This window comes from Madurella fahalii, assembly GCF_045866475.1.
Source record: "Madurella fahalii IFM 68171 DNA, scaffold_2, whole genome shotgun sequence".
NCBI classification, from domain to species: Eukaryota; Fungi; Ascomycota; class Sordariomycetes; order Sordariales; genus Madurella; species Madurella fahalii.
The window spans coordinates 4,770,611-4,788,135 of NW_027263972.1; the positions used below are offsets into that span (position 1 = coordinate 4,770,611).

At 58.0% G+C, this 17,525-nt stretch overlaps 5 protein-coding genes across 5 annotated transcripts; 1 reads left to right on the forward strand and 4 right to left on the reverse strand.

The window, feature by feature from the left end:
- Window positions 1-228: 228 nt before the first annotated feature.
- Window positions 229-1,461, reverse strand: MFIFM68171_04147 (uncharacterized protein; the record flags this gene model as incomplete). Its single annotated transcript, XM_071059567.1, has 2 exons — window positions 229-1,260; window positions 1,348-1,461. 2 exons carry the CDS (start codon window positions 1,459-1,461, stop codon window positions 229-231), a joined length of 1,146 nt encoding a protein of 381 aa, XP_070915668.1.
- Window positions 1,462-2,426: 965 nt separating this feature from the next.
- MFIFM68171_04148 (uncharacterized protein) lies at window positions 2,427-6,614 on the reverse strand (the record flags this gene model as incomplete). The annotated part of the gene is made up of 1 exon (XM_071059568.1): window positions 2,427-6,614. One exon carries the CDS (start codon window positions 6,612-6,614, stop codon window positions 2,427-2,429), a length of 4,188 nt encoding a protein of 1,395 aa, XP_070915669.1.
- A 2,362-nt stretch (window positions 6,615-8,976) lies between these two features.
- MFIFM68171_04149 (uncharacterized protein) lies at window positions 8,977-10,259 on the forward strand (the record flags this gene model as incomplete). The annotated part of the gene is made up of 2 exons (XM_071059569.1): window positions 8,977-9,107; window positions 9,194-10,259. 2 exons carry the CDS (start codon window positions 8,977-8,979, stop codon window positions 10,257-10,259), a joined length of 1,197 nt encoding a protein of 398 aa, XP_070915670.1.
- Window positions 10,260-10,436: 177 nt separating this feature from the next.
- Window positions 10,437-11,848, reverse strand: MFIFM68171_04150 (Molybdate transporter 1; the record flags this gene model as incomplete). Its single annotated transcript, XM_071059570.1, has 2 exons — window positions 10,437-11,522; window positions 11,606-11,848. The coding sequence occupies 2 exons, from the start codon at window positions 11,846-11,848 to the stop codon at window positions 10,437-10,439; spliced, it is 1,329 nt and encodes a 442-aa protein (XP_070915671.1).
- Window positions 11,849-13,123: 1,275 nt separating this feature from the next.
- Window positions 13,124-14,005, reverse strand: MFIFM68171_04151 (Actin cortical patch SUR7/pH-response regulator pali; the record flags this gene model as incomplete). Its single annotated transcript, XM_071059571.1, has 3 exons — window positions 13,124-13,211; window positions 13,316-13,717; window positions 13,803-14,005. 3 exons carry the CDS (start codon window positions 14,003-14,005, stop codon window positions 13,124-13,126), a joined length of 693 nt encoding a protein of 230 aa, XP_070915672.1.
- Between the last annotated feature and the right edge of the window lie 3,520 nt (window positions 14,006-17,525).

Here is a 17,525-nt window from a genome sequence, read left to right on the forward strand (position 1 = left end):
TGCACCAGCCATTGAGCTACGTGTATGTTGATACACACTTGCTGAGGATGATTGCCGGATTTAGACTTCTCGCAGCCTACCACTTCTGCTCTTCGGCCGAGATAGATAAGCAAATACACCGGTGGAAGACATGTTGATCAGATAAACTAAACAATCCAGGTCGTTTATATAGATCCGTAAAAAGGAAACAAACCACAACTCACGAACAAAACATCTCGAGAGACGAACCTACAAGCTGGGCCGCTTCCCCGCCGGCCTCACCCGGAACCCTCCCCTCGGCGCATGCACTCTCACCCCGGCCTCCGTCTCCCACACCACCTCATCTGCTCCTATCCCCACCAGCCTCCCTCTGTCCCGATGCCCCGATCCCGAATCTGTAGGCCACACCTCGACCGCATCCCCCTGCCTCAATCCCAAAGCCCGTACAATCGGCTCTGTCTCATCCACCCCGACCCCCGTCCCTTCAAACGACCTCGCCGTTTTAATAACCGCCGCCGCCTCCTCCCCACTCAGAGTCCTCACCTCCCCCTTCCTCGCCTCCCTAACCGCAGCCTGAAACCTCTCAATCCAAGCAAACACTTTCGGAAACCTCTCCCTCGAGACCCGTGCGGGGTCCAGCGCCGGCGGTCCAGGGAGCGTCACCAGCCAGTGCAGAGGCCACACCGCCTCGATATCCGCCAGCCTCGGGCCCTCCCCACTCCCGCCGCCGCCGCTGCCGCCTAGCACCCACTCCCGCCCGTCGGCGAGCAGCGTGTTCTCGAGGAGCTCCATGACCGCGACCACCTCGCGGAGCGCCTCGGCGCGCACCGCGGCTCGTTCCGCGGCGCCAGCCTCCGCCGCCGCCCCTCCATGTGCGGGCGACACGTCGGGCGCCTGGCCCGCCGCCGTCTTCGCCCCGCCGCGGCTGCCGCCGCCGCCAAAGAAATCCGCGCGGTCCCGCGCAAACTTGGGGTCCTGCATCAGCGGCAGCGAGTCCGGCAGGAGCTTGGCCGCGTGGAAGAACAGGCCGGTCGAGGTGGTCAGCACCGCGAGGAGCCGCTCGGTCGCGCGGTCCGCGGTCCCCCCCGCTCCGTGCGCGCCCAGTGGGGGCGGTAGTGGTGGACTACTGCCGCCGGTGGACGGGACGGCAAGAGACTCTAGCTTGGCGAGGATCAGCCGGCTGTCGAGGTAGACGTCGCCGCCGATGGAGAGGAGCGGGATGCGCCGGTAGGAGATGCCCAGGTGGAAGAGGTCTGGGCGGGGGAGCATTGGGGGTTGGATCTGTTGTTGTTATTGATGTTAATGTGGTGTTGATATATATATATATATATCGATCTTTGGGTCTGTATAAGACTGGGAGGGACTTACGCATTGCGTGTAGGGGATTCCGCGCAGGCGGAGGTACCATATCACTCGGCGAGCGTAGGGGGAGAAGGGATAGTGGTAGAGGATGATGGGAGGCAGCGCGGTTATGTCAGACATGGTGGTGATGGTGGTTGCGAGGTTTGGGTGAGTGAGAGGTGAGTTTGCAAACTAGTAAAAGTCGTAAGAGTGGCTTGCGCTGGTAGGTAGCGGTTGGTAATCTGTGTCTCGTACAGAGTCGAGGTAGACCACGAACCCAGGAGGTCTTCCTTTAATTGCCAACGATCGTCAATTTAGCTGTTGTTATTCGCGCCGTCAGTTCCAACCTCGGCTGCGACATCAGCGGCTTGCCCAATCCGGATCACGGCTGCGTGGGATTGAGGCTGAGTGCCAAGAACCCCGCAACTCCAACATCCGCTCCTCGCTCCAAGATCTTCCCCATTTTCGATCATGAAACGGTAACAGTGTGGACACTGACTATAGCAATTGCTTCTTTGACTGGCACAAAAGATAACAGCTTATTCTTTCGGCCGGAACCTTGTCTCGCCAACAAGAATTCGGGTTCAATCAGATCCTCTAAGATGCTGGCGGTCACGAAACAACGCCAACCTGCTCCAAAGCGTGTAGTCAAGGTAGGGATAGACTTCCAAGTCAATTCGATTGATCCCGCAACTCCACGTCCAGCCAACTATTCAGGCTTACATTGATCGCAGAGCGGAAAGCGGAGAAAATTATGAAGATTAGAATTACAGTTATCGTATACCGTGAAAAGGAGATAGGTTGTGCATGGCTCGAACCTCCAAGGAAAACAAGACAAAAGAGAAATCAGATCGCGACTAGGATGAGACTGAACCGGGAACATACTGGCCCCCTAAACACACTATGAAGTGAATTCTCTATTTCTGAAAGTCATTGGCTTGCTGTCATGATGTAGTGCATGACTGCTTGCAAACGCCGTGTCTTACTGTGCGTGATGCAGCCCTGTAGTTGCCGTCGTTACCGTACACTTTGATTTTATTCCCACACGGGGTCCTTAACGCCATTGGTATTCTGCCTGGAAATCAACAAGGAAACTTTGTGACCTGTCATCGAGCAGTCGTGGCCGTCGCGGGGGGCGGCGTCGGAGGTGGGGCCGAAGCTTGAGTTGTAGCTGTGGCCATGTTGGGTACTGCCGCAGGCTGAGCCGTCGTTTGAGCTGGCCCCTGGGATTTAGCGGGCCCAGCCACTGCAGCCTGTGCTTGGGATGGAGCCGTGGCCGGAGCCGAGGCTGGAATAGGAGAAGGGTTCTTTGTAGACGCCTGGGCTGGAGCTGGCGTCGCACCCGACACCGAAGCGTCTTGGCTGCTGTCTCGCGGCGCAGCTAGACTTGACAGCCGGGTCGCGGTGGAGGGTTGAGCCGCAGGTTGCGGCGTCGCTAATGCGGGTACCTGCGGGCGGGTTTCGGGTCCGGTCAGAGCACCGCCAGAACCTAGAGCTTGCGGTGCAGTCGGCATTGGAGGAGCAGGTTGAGAAAGGGGTTGTGGTGTGATCGAAATAGAAGCCGCAGCCGCAGCCGGCGCTTGAGCTGGGGCTTGAGGTGTAGTTGAAGCTATCGTTGTAGAAGCAGGGGGGCGAACTGGTGGTTGAGGCGCTTGTGATGGAATTGCAGTCGTGACGGGCGTGGCGGTCTGAACTAGGGGATTCACACCCTGTACTGCAGCTGGCACCTCAGTGCGCCCAGCGCCCTGAACCGGTGCTTGGGTCGTAGCCGACACAGAAGCCTGAGCCGGGGTTTGGAGCTTAGGAGCAGCGGGATCTTGAGGGGGATCTTGAGCCGGAGTAGTAGCGACAGGAGCCTGCTGTGCCGGGGTAGCCGTGGCCGTAGGCTTGGTTGTTGCAGGTACCGGTGCCGGAACAGGAGGACGAGGGGCTGCCTGGGCAGGATGGGCTGCTGCTTGTGTCGTATGCAGCATCCTCGCGGTTGAATTCACAGACGTGGCTGGATATGCAGTTGTTGGTACATGCGGTTGCGCAGGCGCAGGCGCAGGCGGGGCTGGTCTAGGGGCGGGCGTCGTGCCGGCAGATGCAACGGCCGCGACAGTCTTTTGGTGTTCAGTGACTACACGTTTGATGGCCGGAATCAGGACGGTTTCCGCTTCCTTGAACCTGTCCGGCATTGTGCTTGTGTCGGCAAACCCAAGTACACGATCCACGGCAGACAGGATCAGGCGCTCCGAGCTGAGCTTCCCCATCCTTGGCTCTAGAGTCTTGGCCATGTTGTCTTTGAAGTTCACAAGTGCCTGCACCAACCCCGGGTGGAGGGACTGATTGGCGCCCAGGTTCTTCCTGCTGGAATCAAATACTCCGCGCACAATCTTTTCCAGCTCCTCCTCGTTCGGCACCGTGCTTTCCGTCGTCAGTCCAAGGCCACGGTTGATGACAGACATGGCAACCGCCTCGGCTGCCGCTGTTCGCTTTGCTAACTGCTCAGTGACGGTCTTCTTGAAGTTTGTGACATACCTGACCAGCTCCGGCGCGACAGCTGGCTTGAGAGAGAGTTCGTTGCCATTTGGCGCCGCCGGTTGTGCTGGTCGTGGCCCGACTGATCCGGGTGCGCCTGCATGCGCGGATGGAGCGTCGGCGCGAGGTAGGCCATTGAGCGGGCTGGGTCCGCTGCGAGGTGGAAGGCCCTGCCTCGTTACGCCCTGAGGGGTGGCGCCAGGTTGCACTGCAGCGGCAGGCGGTCTCGATGCGTAAGGTGAAGAGTACGCTGTCGCCTGCGCATTCGCTTGCAGCGGACGTGCTGCAGCCGGATCCGTATAGCCAACTGTCTGAGCAGCCCCGGGTACTTGGACAGCGGTAGGATAAGCTTGACGTTGTCCTTGTTGAGCAGCGGCGCCGACGCCTTGAGCGCCGGGATGATGCTGCGCTTGTTGGCCGAGGTTCACCTGGCCCTGGCCAGGCGGATACCCGGCGCGCTGGGGCACGGAGCCGGGACGGTAGCTCTGGTGCTGCGTGGCTTCGCTGTGGAACATGTGGGCGGATGAAGCTGCAGCTGCCGGGTAATGCTGGCCAAAGGTATGCAAAGACGAAGACCGATCCGGTGATGCTGCCTTGCGCTTCTTGCCAGCGTCAATATCTATACCAGGAACGCGACTCCAGAGGTGAGTTTCCTCGTTCTTCTTGAAGGCATCGTTGCCAATGAGGTTATGCCGGACGCTGCTCTCCCAGCCCTTGGTCTCAGCTGCGAAGTAGTAGTAGGGATATTTGATTTGGATCCTCTTGTAGATCTGCTTTAACGTCAAGCCATCGGGCGCAGCAGACAAGACTTCGTCTATCAGGACACCATAGTTCTTGTTGGGCTTCTGCAGCTGCTCCTCGGTGTAATCCTCCTTCTTCAGTTCTGGAGGTGGTGTCTTGGGCTTCTCTCGCCTCCTCTCCTTGACGGCCTTTTCAGGATCGGAGCCTTCGCCGCCCTCTTCGCCAGTCTTGGATTTCCGGGGCTTGTATTTTCGTTTCTCGGGCCTGTCCGGGGCATTCTCGGGAAGAGGGTGCTTGCGTGGCCGACCGACCTTCCTCTTAACAGGCGGGTCGCCTGGTGGCGGCTGCGGCATGTTTTTCTTAGCCAGTTCCAGCGCTGCTTTCTTACGGAGCCTCTCCTCCCTCTTGGACATGATGCCATTCTTTGGCGGCCGGCCCGGGCCGCGTTTCTTAGGTATTGGCGGTAGATCTGCAAGTAACTCGTGCGGTATCTCAGGTTTGATGGACGGCTGCTCTTCAGGGTCCTTTTCGATGGTCTCGATAACTTGTTGCTCTGCCACCTCATCCGGCTCGGGTATGTCCTCAGCTGGCTCCGAGAGCTCGCTGTCGCTGTCATCCTTGGCAGCCTGGACTGCAACTTCTTCGGGACTCGTGCTCCGCCTCTCGGCGTCGTGAGAGCTTTCAAAATCAAAGCTCATCTCCTTGCCCCCTTCCGAGTACCGCCTGCTTGACGTGCCATCCTCGTCCATGCACTCCTCGGCACCAGTCTTGCCGCGCGGGACGCCGTTGATGATGAAGACAAAGTCGACATCCTTAATCTGGAGACGGTCACCGCTCCTCAGCACGACCGGCTCATCCTTGTAGTGGACGTCCTCGCAGAAGAAGCCGTTCTTGTGCAGCGGAATGGCTTCGAAGACGCCCTCCTTCGGGTTGAACTGGATTCTCAGGTGCTCTCTCGAGATGGCCTTTGTTCTGCTAGCAATGTTCGGCCCGGGAGAGTGGATGCCGATGAACGGGACATAGTAGGGCGACGGCCGGAGGGCGCTGAGATTAACAGCGGCTGCTCCGGGCGTATGCGAGACGTACTGCCTGTTGAAAGTGAGATTCTTGTCCTCCTGAACGACCTGATCACCGTTCGCCATCTCCTGCTGATGCGAGTCGCCCGAGGCGGACCCGGCGCCGCCGCTCATCTTCCTCCTCTTGGCCGGACGGGGCTGGTCCTCTCCGTCCGATTCGGGACCGAGCATGCCACCCTCCTCGCTAACGTACGACTTGCTGAACTTGCCCCGGTCCTGGGACGGAGGTGATGGAGCGGGCAGGCCCTTCTCTTCATTCTCTCGCACTCTGCGCTGGTACTCTTCGAGGCGTCGCTCGTCCTTCCTGGCCTGCTCCAATGCACGCTGGTCACGACCGATGACGACAGCGTACGTCGTCATCTGGAAGACACTGTCGGCGAACTCGATCCTGGCGAAGGACTCGAGCGGCGCGTCGGCGGGCGGCGCGCCGTGGGCTGCGTCGCTCGCCTGCAGGGGAGTCTGGGAGTTGTCGAGCAGTGCATGGGGCGGGAGCGAGACCTGGGAGGGGCGGACGGTCGATGGCGGAAGCACCATGTGCTGCTGCTGCGGCTGGGATGCGGCGGACAGACGGGCAAGGGCCATGAGGAGCTGCGTGGGGTGCTGGTAGAGATCCAGGCCAGAGTTGGCAGCGTACTCCATGGTGGGATTCATTGTCGCATCGAGATCCATGGCGTCGTCCCCGTTGCCCATGGTTGCTGGCACAGGATGCTGTTGCTGTTGCTGTTGCTGTTGCTGTTGCTGTTGTATTTCGGTATCGACGATGAGAGCAGACGGCATGTCGCCGTTGATGGCAGGCTTGGAGCTGCCGTGAGCGCCGTCGACACCGTCGGCGTCATGATCGAGAGCAACGTTGACGGAAGGTTCGCGATTTCCTGGATCGGCAGGGTCTGTGAGCGGAGAGAAAGCAGGCGGCGCCGGCGATTCAGAGCCGGCGCCGTCCACCACGGACGAAGTCATCGCTTGTTTGTTTCAAACAAGCTCCTTCGCCAGCCTCAACAGCCTCAGGCAAGCTCAGCGAGCGGGAGCAGATGCTGGCGAGAGACAGAAAATCCCAGCTTCGCTTCGCCTTCTCGCGGACCGTCACAAATCGGGTGCCGGAATGCGCCTGCTGCGGCAAGACAGGGCCATTGGCGAGCGGACCCCAAATTCTGACCGCTGTCGGCATCTGGCGCTGTGATTGGCCGTAAAGCTCCGGCAATCTCCACCTCCCCCAAGATTTCCAGAAGCCGCCAGTTGGCTGGGCTTGCTGGGGTGCTGCTGCTGCTGGGCTTTGATCAGCGAGCGGCAGAACACAACGGGCTTGTGACGGACAGTGTCTTCAGACCTTAGCAAACCCGTTTTCTTGATCCCATTGCCCCCCATTTCGCATGTCCATCATGGTGGTAGCTCTATCTCTCTAGCCCTTAGCAAGGGTTGTTGTGTTGTTATCGTTAACGCTATCGTGGTCATTGATCGTTTCCCTTTTTTTTTTTTTTTTTTTTTTTTTTTTTGCCCTCTGCTTTCTTCGTATGCATAGCATCAAAAACGCAACTCCAACCAACGGACACTTCAAGCGTAATCACAGGCCCAGATGTTTGCGTTGCCCATCCCCACCGGAGGCAATTGGCCCCATGGATACAAGTTTTCCATCATTGGCCTTTCTTCGCTGCATGTCTTCGTCATAGTCTGTCCGATGCAATGGCTCAGAGGCTTCACTCACACGCCTCCTCGGCTAACTTCTATCTCGGACTTTGAGTGGAAATATGCTGAATATTGAGAGTTCGCTCATCAGCGGACACCCAACTACCAGTTTCACAATCGGGCTGGACTGGCCGAGCTGGCCGCCTACTCGCATCTTAGGCTTGGGCGGCGTAGCTGACTACGCTCATCTGCGCCGCCCGCAAGCATCCAGCCCTCGGTGTTTCGGCGCCGGCCAACGACTGCCCGCTGACCGTGTATTTGCACCTACCGCCCATCACGGCCTGTTACTATTGTTAAGCCGGTCTACTGACTCTTTCTGAGACGTTGCGGCCTCGACCTCTTGGAGCGCGAGACCCGTGGCCCACCTCTATCGGCCTCCTTATGGCAGCTTTAGAAGACATAATTCTGGCCTGGCCATGAGCTAGGCTATAGAAAAGGGCAAAACGCCCACATATTGGGCCGGCGTTGTGTTTCGATAATTTCCAAATCCATCGAAATGACTATCTGCCCGCCATGGCCGCCGTCCTCCCCGTGTAGCATTCTGGAACCGTCTCTGCTTCGCGTCTGTTGCTGCCCATTGCCCTCGAACGTCTCAGTCAAGGCCTATTTACTTCAGGGCATCTGCCCGTGAATCTTGTCTCCTGCACATCGGTTGTTAGGTCGACCTCGGCGAGCAGCAAATCAGCCCCTGCCATGAGTTCATCGGCAATTCCACCGACGCGGCCTTCTAGGCGTGCGCCCGACAGTAACGGCCAGCCATCTGCAGAGTCCGCATGGCCTTTACCGCTAAAGCCCGTTTCTGCAGAGACGACGTCCTTACCATCCGCTCAGAGCGGCCGCAGGCAAGAAGCCAGCCGGCTCTCCGAAGCACAACTACCCTCAGAACGGCCCACACGTCGATCGAAGACTACCACTCAGCCAGATGGCGCACCGCATGTGCAGCCCTTGAAAACGAGGGGAGTGTCTGGGCGAGGGAGCGTTCGCCAAACCGCCTCAGGACGTGGGCCGGGAAGCAGGGCTCCATCTCTTGACCCGGCTCCGAACCCTCAGCAAGGGAAGAAGGCCGCTACGCCTCCAGTAGCTAGTTTTTCGTTCCCACGGCCTCCAGCCCGGAAAAATAGCAACGATGTGGTAGACACCACAGAGCCAGTTCTCCGCACTGAGGCGTCGGTTCACGTCCCCTCTGCCTCCAGCTCCGGTGGCTTTGTTCCATCTTCCCAACCGCTGGCCCCCGCACCGCTTCGCCCAAGAGCACCCAGCAGTACCCGGTCCGGCCCGTCCGTTGCCGCTTCGTCCCGTTCTGAGCAACAACTCGCCCATGATGCATTACACGCAGGTATCACTCAGAAGGAAGGGCAAGATTCTTTTCCTGAGCAGCCAGGACCGGCGCCGTCTTTCCCAGTCCCAACTCCTGCAAACCGGCCACAGCGCAAAACCACTCTGATAGGGAGCCAAGGGTTCTTGGCGCCATCGCGGTTAGAAAGCTTAGCTACCGAGCCTTCACCAGCCGGTACAGCCACTAGCCCGTTTCCAGTGAGTCCAGCAGAGACAGATACGGGTCAGACAGACGTTCCCATCATCTTAGACCAACGGGATTCGATACATCGCAATCGACCCCGTGCCGGAACGTCCCCACCAAATGCCCATCATCAGAACGGTGCAGTCGGTCTGTTTCCACGGACACCAGCCAATCCAAATCCTCTGGGATCGTCGCCTCCGAGGCCGCCAGCGCAGACGGGCGCGTCTACCGATTCAATCCCTCGCATTCATGTGGGCATAAACCCTCTACGGTCATCGCCCCCGAATGTACCCTCACAACTAGGCAACGGGGCGCGCTCAGACTCTGCAACTTACAGACCCAATGCTACGGACTTCCCACCTCAGGAGCAGACTACAAGCCGGACACCTCCCCGGGTCACTAGTCCTCCCAGGCCGTCCGGGCAGACGCCCCCTAGCGAAGAAGCTTCCGCGCGAGTTGCCAGTCCTCCGCGAGTTACCAGTCCTCCGCGTGTTACCAGCCCTCCGCGCGTTACCAGCCCCCCCCGTGTCGCTAGCCCCCCGAGACCAGGCCCCTCGTATCCGGGGCCAAACCACAGCCATTCCAATTCGCTAGATTCCAACCTCTCCGACAGCTCAGCAAGCTCCACAAAGCCGCTGAATCCCGTGAGGCGGCAAAACACCGACTTCTCCAAGCCCATCCGCCAGGACTCGGAGTTTGCCTGGAGGAGGAGCACGGCGGCCGGGAATGGCGGGTACTACGGCGGCGGCAACCATTATGGCGGCGGAGGCAGATTCGCGCAGACGCCGTACATGAATATGCTCCTCTCGCTCGACAGGATTCCGCGCATGCACAACATACTCGCGCCCGTCTTCGCGTGGATCCTGCTAGCCGGCTTCGTCATCGCCCCGGGCTCCTTCACCGGCATTAAGCCGAGGCCGGAGGGAGCAGGAGGGGGAGTCGACAGGTTCGTCCTCACGTACGCCAACACGGTAGCCATGGGGATCGGCTTTTCCTTCATCGGTATCGGGACGCTCGGCTCGGTGTGGTTCGCCCTGCGGTGGCGGCGCAACTATGTGTGGCTGTTGAATAAGCTGTACTTGCCGCTGGTTCTGAACGCGCTGGCTGGCATGATCGCCACGGTTACGGGCGTGTATACGCAGCAGCTCGGGGAGTGGAGCACGCAGGCTTACATTGCCGTGATCATCCAGGCGACGATTCTCGGATTGAGTTCGTTGCTGTTTTACGTGTACAATTATTGGCTGTTGCAGCGGATACGGAGTGATCATGAAGAGACGGTGAGGGGAGGGTTGGAGAAGAGGTTCAAGAAGAGGAACAAGAAGAAGGGAGGTTTGAGTGGCTTGCTGGCGCGGTTTAGAAGACTCCGCAAGAAGCCACCCATTGCGGCGGGTAGCGTGGTTTAAGGGAGCTATTGTGTTACAAAAGACGGATCGCAAGATCATTTCAGAGGATACCCAAGCATTACATGTATAGATATGGAGGGCATTTATTAGACAAGCTGTATTGTACAACTCACGTTATTCGCTTCTACAAACAATTATTATTCATACCCAGATCCCGACCACTACCTCTTAGCACACCTATCGTAGCAACGCCCTCCTCTCTCCAGACTCCCCCACCCCGCTTCCCTCGCGAGCGTCCCCCCGCCTGCCTTCTACCCATCCCGCCGCCTTGTAACTCAGGTGACAGCCCACGCCGGCCAGAAACCCAACCGCATCGTTCTTGAACGCCAGAATCCCCGCCGCCGTAACCATCATGACCGTCCACCCCTCCTGCGTCTCGCGCCCGCCGCCATCCTCCCCGGACGGTCCAGCCCCGGCCCTCGCGAGCTCCAGCCCAGCCGCGAGGACCATAACCCCCAACAGCCCGGCCGGAAACCCCCGCAGCACCCCGAGCACCGTATCCCCGAACGCCAGCCCCACCACCAGCTTCGCCGCGCCGAGCAGCACCACGCTGGCCCCGCTGCGCGCCCCGAAGCAGTGCTGCGCCGCCAGCCCGCCCGCGCCGTGGCACACGGGCATGGCGCCGAACGCGCACGACGCCAGGTTCATCAGCCCGACCGAGACGCCCAGCTGCGTGACGGTGGGCGGTGGCGGCGGTAGTGGCGCCGCCGCCTCCGCCGCGGGGAGCGCGGGGGGCGAGGAGAGCAGGTCGGCGGCCAACGCCGACGCCGCGAGCACCGAGTTGAGCGTCGTCAGCGGGAGCTGGGCGAGCGCGGCGGCGAGCGCGAGCGGCGAGGTGAACGCCGGCGCCGTGAGCGACGGGCGGTAGGGGGATAGTGACGGGGTTGCGGGATCGGTGGTGGTGGTGGTGGAGAGGGCGGAGGTGGACAGGCCGAGGAGGAAGAGGGCGAGGGCGAAAGGGAAAGGGATGCGGCGATGGGTGAGGAAGAGGAGGAGAAAGATGGGGATGGTGAAGAGGCGGTTGTCAAGAAGCGGCGGGGGGAGCCAGGGGAGCGGGAGGATCAACGTGGTGCCTGCGGAAATTATCAGGCGGAGACCGGCGCCAAGCTGGATGCCCTTGATAATTTGGCGAGGGATAAAGCGGTTGAGGAGGCGGATCAGGCCCGTGAGGGAGAGGAAGAGGACGGCGAGGGAGACGAGGGCGCCCGAGGCGGTGACGATGGGAAGAGGGGTGTGGGAGGTTAGGGCGGAGGAGGCGATGGCCTGTTTTTCATGGTGATAATAAGTCAGTATTTTGGAGTGATAGTTATGAGTCGATAACGGGACGAAGAATCGGGGTACGGCACCTTCATAGGCTGCACCGGCAGTGGAATGCCAAATACAACGCCGGTGATTATGTTAAACAGTCCAGAGAATACCAATGTTGAGGCCAAGTCGATTGAGCCCTGCAAGGCGAGGGCAATCATGAGCGGGAGCAGCGTCCCCAGATCGCCGAGGGCGCCCGAGATCTCGGCGGCGGGGCTTTCCCCGAGCGTGCGGAGGTTGTGCCGGTTGCGCCGTCCGAGCTCGGCGAGGAAGGAAGAGCGCATTGTAGCGGTTCGTGGAGATATGCGCAGATAGGTAGATAGTATTTTAGGAACCTCGTCATCCGCTAGCTATTGTTTGCTGGATGCAGATGGAAATTGTTCGGCCAGATTCATGTGAGAATTGGGAAGAGGGTGGATTCATGATTCATCCACTGCTATTCGTCTACCATGATTGTCATTGTCAGCGGACCTAGGCACCTAGTCAGCAATAGATATCTCAAAAAGCCCCCTTGCTTACTATGTAGTGCTCTAAAGACCAGACTGACGTACGGCAGCGTATTGTTCATCGGGGAACCTGAGGCACAGCGAGCGTGGTCCGTTAATTGATTAATATCCGGAGATTTCCAGCTATAATTTACATCTCACTTCCTCATCATATCACACTAACATCATTTTCATACCGTGTCAAATCCGAACCACGAACAATATGAGCCAAATCTTGCTACCAGCAATCCGCATCTCAAAAAAGGACTTGACGTAACTAGGATTCATTCCACCCACTCACTGCCATGCTCAAAGATATCAATTGAAATTCAAGCTCAGTCGGCTACCAGACCCGCAACACTCCGCCTCTTCCTCGACGTGAAAGCGCGCCCGCGCAGGGTAATATGGGAAATGAAGAAGAAGAAAAAAAAGGAAAAAAAAAAGAAAAGAAACTTCTTCGATATTGATCAATTATTCAATTCATCACACATGACTCCAAAGCAAAATGGGTTATACACTACACCAACATCACAGTCAATCCGCTACCAATTTATGCCACCGGAGAACCTCCTTGATATGTTTCTACATATATTTTTCCAACTTGACCGCACTCTTTGGATACACGGTGGTTGGTGGACTATGTGGCTTTTGCTCAGGGAGCGGATTTTGCCTAGTACAGTTTCCTTTTGCTTGAGAAGCATACGGCCATGGAGCATTGTATAAGTGCCCTGCCTTCGGAATCCTTGATTCCTGGCACATAAAAACGCAACGTGGAGAGAGCGGTCACGAGTGTTACATCAAGCAGCGCCCTCAGTTCCTGCGGACTGACCTTTACGAGAACTGATTCAAAAGCTGGCAAAGAGCTTTTCTATAGATACGAGCTAGAAAAATAAACTTATTAGGGAAGCCGTGCGATCAGCCGGCATAGGGGTATGGGTTCATTCAGACGTTCGCCACCGCTCAACTCAGCCAACACAATTGGTATCATACTCAGCCCACTACAATCCCCCGTTATAATCCCCCATCACAATCAAACGAATCAGCCCACCAACCTTCTAGATCCCCTCCACTCTTTTAGTACCACCTCCGCCTTCTCGGCGGCGAAGGGCCCAGGTCTCCCTTGGTCGCAATACCCCTCCGCCGGTGCAGCCTCGCAGAGCAGCTAGATCGGCAATGTTAGCCCCCACATGTTCATACCTCTCTAAACCATTCAAAATACGCAGGGGGGGTCAAGACGGGGGTGAAATCCGCAGGTAAGGCACTCACCAAGTAAAGAACACCACCACCGCCCCGACAAGCGAGCAGATGGCGCTGACCAGGATGGTCCAGGCCCCGGCGCCGTAGTAGGCGTTGGCGCCGGTGCCGTTGTCCAGCACGTTGGAGCCGACCACGCTGAAGAGCACAAAGTCGATGATGGTGGCCACGGCCGTGGTCAGGAAGGCGACGAGCGCCACCAGGCTGGCCAGCAGGGAGCCCACGGTGCCGGCGCCGAGGGCGAGCATGAAGGCGATGAAGTTGAGGCCGCACGCGATCGGGTGCAGGACCATGCTCTCCGTCAGCGAGCGCGTCGTCGCCTCGGCGTAGTCCGAGAACTCGGTCGCCCCGCCGTCAGCAAGGAGCATCACCTCGGCCGGGGAGTAGCCCAGTTGGGAAGGGCTGCAGAAGTCTCTGTGTGTGGGTGGGAGGGGCGGCATGTCAGTTTTGGTTTGTGTGATAAAGTTCTGGTATGGAAGAGGGCGGGCAACGGGCATACCGGCCGTCAACATTGTTTATGCAGTAGCCAAACGTGCCAAAGGTGACTGTGGAATGGTCTTCTGCTGCATCGCCTCCGAGCTCGACCGTGAGTAGGGAGATGTCGTTGACGACGGGGGAGGAGATGCAAGTGATGATTAACAGCACGGTAGCCGAGAAGAGTAAGAAGGTGCCGATGTGGTGGAAGAAGCCGGTAAGGGCCATGGTTGTTTCGCTGTGTGGCCTTCACGACCAACTCGACTTTTTTGAGAGATATTTGGGGGGGGGGGGGGGTTGTATCAACAGCAACGGATGGCCTGTGGTAGATAATATGCCGAGCTGGAAGAGCACGGGTGAGATGCAGCGCGTCGGGCGACACGGGGACACTGGAGGGTATATAAAGAATGACTGCCTATGGAGTAACCCTATGGGACGAAAATGACATGACGGTCCCCGAGTGCTACGAAGGAAGAGCCATCCAACCTGCCAGCTTTCCTGGCGCATCGCAACACCAAGACAAGACACGAGATGCAGCAAACGTCAACGTCATCCACGCCCCCCTGCCACGATCGTCCCGCTGCAAGGGTGTCTCACATTGCCGGGGCTTGGTTCTCTGGGTGCGCGTAAGCAGAAACCTGCCCACAGCGCCGCGACCTTCTCGGCAGCGGCGCCGACGGCTTGTCAAGGTCTATCACCGCGTAGCCAACACCGATGTGTACTTGCGTGGGCCAACCACAGCAACTGCAGCGTCCGCAGCTTGTTCTTGGCCCCCCGGCAGTCGATTGGCGGTCATGACGTATGCTGTGGTTGCATTCCCGAGATGCTGTGTTGAGGCTTGGCGTTATCGATTCGCGGGGGCTGTTGGGAGCCACCCCGTGCCCTGTTTTTTTGGGCGCCGTGTGTTTGGCTACCTGCAAACAAGTCTGGCGACTGATTCTCCGTTTGGCAGGTTTAAATAAGGTAGCCAAGACCAATCCGGCTGGACCTTTTTTTGACTGTTGCTAAGGCTCACGAGCCACCGCGAACATCCTATCGGCTATCAATATAGCAATGGGGTTGCTGGTCCTGTCAGTATGTCTTGCGCGGTGCATTAAGTCCCGAGTCGAGCCCTGGTGCATGTTAGACCTCTAGTGCCTAACGATGCCAGCCTCAACCCACCCACTCTATTACCCCACCACCATGCTAGCCAGACAACACTTTCATCAGCATAGTATGGCTGGACCGAGCGGCATCGAATGTTCTGCGCTCACGAGGCGGACCCGAAGCAGACATAGAGAGCGGGGCTTTGCGCCTGCCGCGCGTCCCGCATCCGCGATTGCCCTGTCGAATGCAGACGACCCGACACAGCCACGATAATAGCTATGATACCGCCAATGGGATCCGAGCCGTGAGCGGCGTATGCCGCATGAGCGCTCAACTCTTCGTGCTCTAAGAGACGATGTGCTCGTGATGTTGTAGATGGCAGGTTGGATCAAAAGCTAGGCCGAGTCCGCGGCTGGTGTTTTCTGTCACCTCGGCGGCCTCGGCGGCCTCTCCTCCTCCCAGTCGTGTTTCTTCTTCTCTGACTACCTTCCTCCCCCGGACTGCTCTCCTTCTACAGGCCCCTTGTTCGTTCCATGCCTGGCACTGTAGAGCTCGGTTAAACTTCTGAATGTGCTCCTGTTCTTTTTGCGGAGCAAGCGGGCCTCCGCAAAGTCCTTTTTACGGGAGAGAAGAGATGTGTGAGTCTCGGGACCTTCGAGCTGGCCACCTGTTTCCCAGTCCGAAAGCCCCTCCCAGGCCATGTCCCGGGGCACAGCTAAACGCAACGCGCCCCTTGCGAACGAGGTCTCGTGGAACAAGCTCTCCTCCTGCGGCCACCGGCCATAGAGTGGGGATTCTTTGATGTGTGTCTTGTGTTTGTAGTCGGGCTCCGCGAAGATCGTAACGGTGAATGTCTTATTTGCATTCGGTTTCTTTGCCGACCTTGCGGGTGCGTGGTCATGCTCGGGTCTATAGTCAAACTGGAGAGGGCTTTTTGCAATTATGCCGAGAGCTGACGGGTGGCTTGTGGCAACCGATATAAAGGAAGAAGGATCCTATATACTTGTCTTTAGAATTGCGCCCAGCTGTTGGACCTGAGGCGGGGGGAAGGGTGAGCGCTGACATGTAGCTTCTTGAAGACCTCGATGTCGGCGTACTGCCTTAGCGCTCGAAGGACAGCTCGGCGTTCGGTAAGATTGGCCGGTGCTGGAGTGACCTTGACAAACAGAGCGCGAACATTGGCTGGCGTAAAGTATTGCACAGCTGAGGAGCGTAAGGAAGCCATCTCTGAATCCCGACGTCGTGATCTGCCGAGTTGTGACTTGAAATCGAGTAGCGTTCGTCGAAAATGGGTCGCCAAAGCCGAGCTGGACGGTCCCGCGTTATCCGTCATACGTCCTGGCCCGTGCACTACAGGCGCCATTTTCAACTGCTTTCAATCGACTTCGAAATCCGCCATCAAACCCGAAAACCACTTCAGATTTACTCACAATAAACAGAAGTTCCTTTTTACCTTAGCCCTCTTTATTTTTTGAAATATTGGCTGACGTGTCGCGATAAGGTATTGTTCTTCAGTGTATATATATCGCCCTTCAATCGCACTTCAGAAATCGGGCTGGGTAAGGTAGTCTATGCGATACCCTTCGCTACTAATAAACATTTGTACTACCTGTAGACTTCTGGGGGTAACGGCTCACTCCGTTTGCCGGAAATTGCGGGAAGCGCAATCTTCACAGGTGCCTTGGACTGAAGCACCGCTCTCCTGGCTTTCTTCTAGTCCTTTCTTTCCGCGCGGTCAAGTTCTCGGAACCGGCTAGCAACCTCCTTGGCTCATCTATACGCAGGGGTAGATCAGCTCGGCTTTGGTTTGCTTCATTTGCGCAGCCTTGCCGGTCGGGGGGATAGGCACGGCAAACACGGCGTGAATGCAAGCCAGAATTCGAAGTGACCACAAGCGCGCAGCCCCCAAAAATCGCACTTCGGGCCGATGTCGCATGGCATCGAATGTTGTGGCTTGGTGGCTGAAGTTCCTCTGGCGCTCGCAAGCGCTGTTCCGCTCTGGCGGCAACAGCGGCCTGAACGGAAGCCGCTTGCTTTGGCGCAAGATCTGCTGTTCGGCATTTCGGCTATCGAAAATAGTTCGTAGCAGGTTTTGCACGCGGATGAAGGCAACACGTGGCAGCCTTGATCGTCTGTCGCTGGAACCGAGATCTGTGATGCCTATGTGCTGCTGTCTGCTTGATGCGGGGTCCCGCCATCGGAGAGGCCAACAACGCACTAGGGTATACATAGTGTACAGTACAAAGACCCCGACCGGCTTCCATTGTGCTGCCTTATGCCTCCCAAACCTCGAGCGTAGACATGCCGCCCAATTGCAGTGGATGCATGGGGTCCGCTGTCCGGGCCACGGGACGGCGCCGATTGGGAGAGCGCAACGCAGAGGCCGCGACCCAACACTCTTTCTTGGACCCAAGGCTCTGGGTTAATGGGGGAGCCGGCGGGGATTTGAAGTATCGTTGGGATGAAACATAAGCCCCGGGAACCCGGTGCATGCAAACAACTTGAGACAACGGGATCGGCAAAGTTATACAAGTATGTGTAGAGCTGGTGCGTACCGCGCCATCTGGTGCAGGTATGTACTGTACAATACATACAGGGAAGCAAACAATTGTGAATGCGCCGCGTAATGCCGAGACGTTGCTGCAGCCAGCAGTACTTGGCA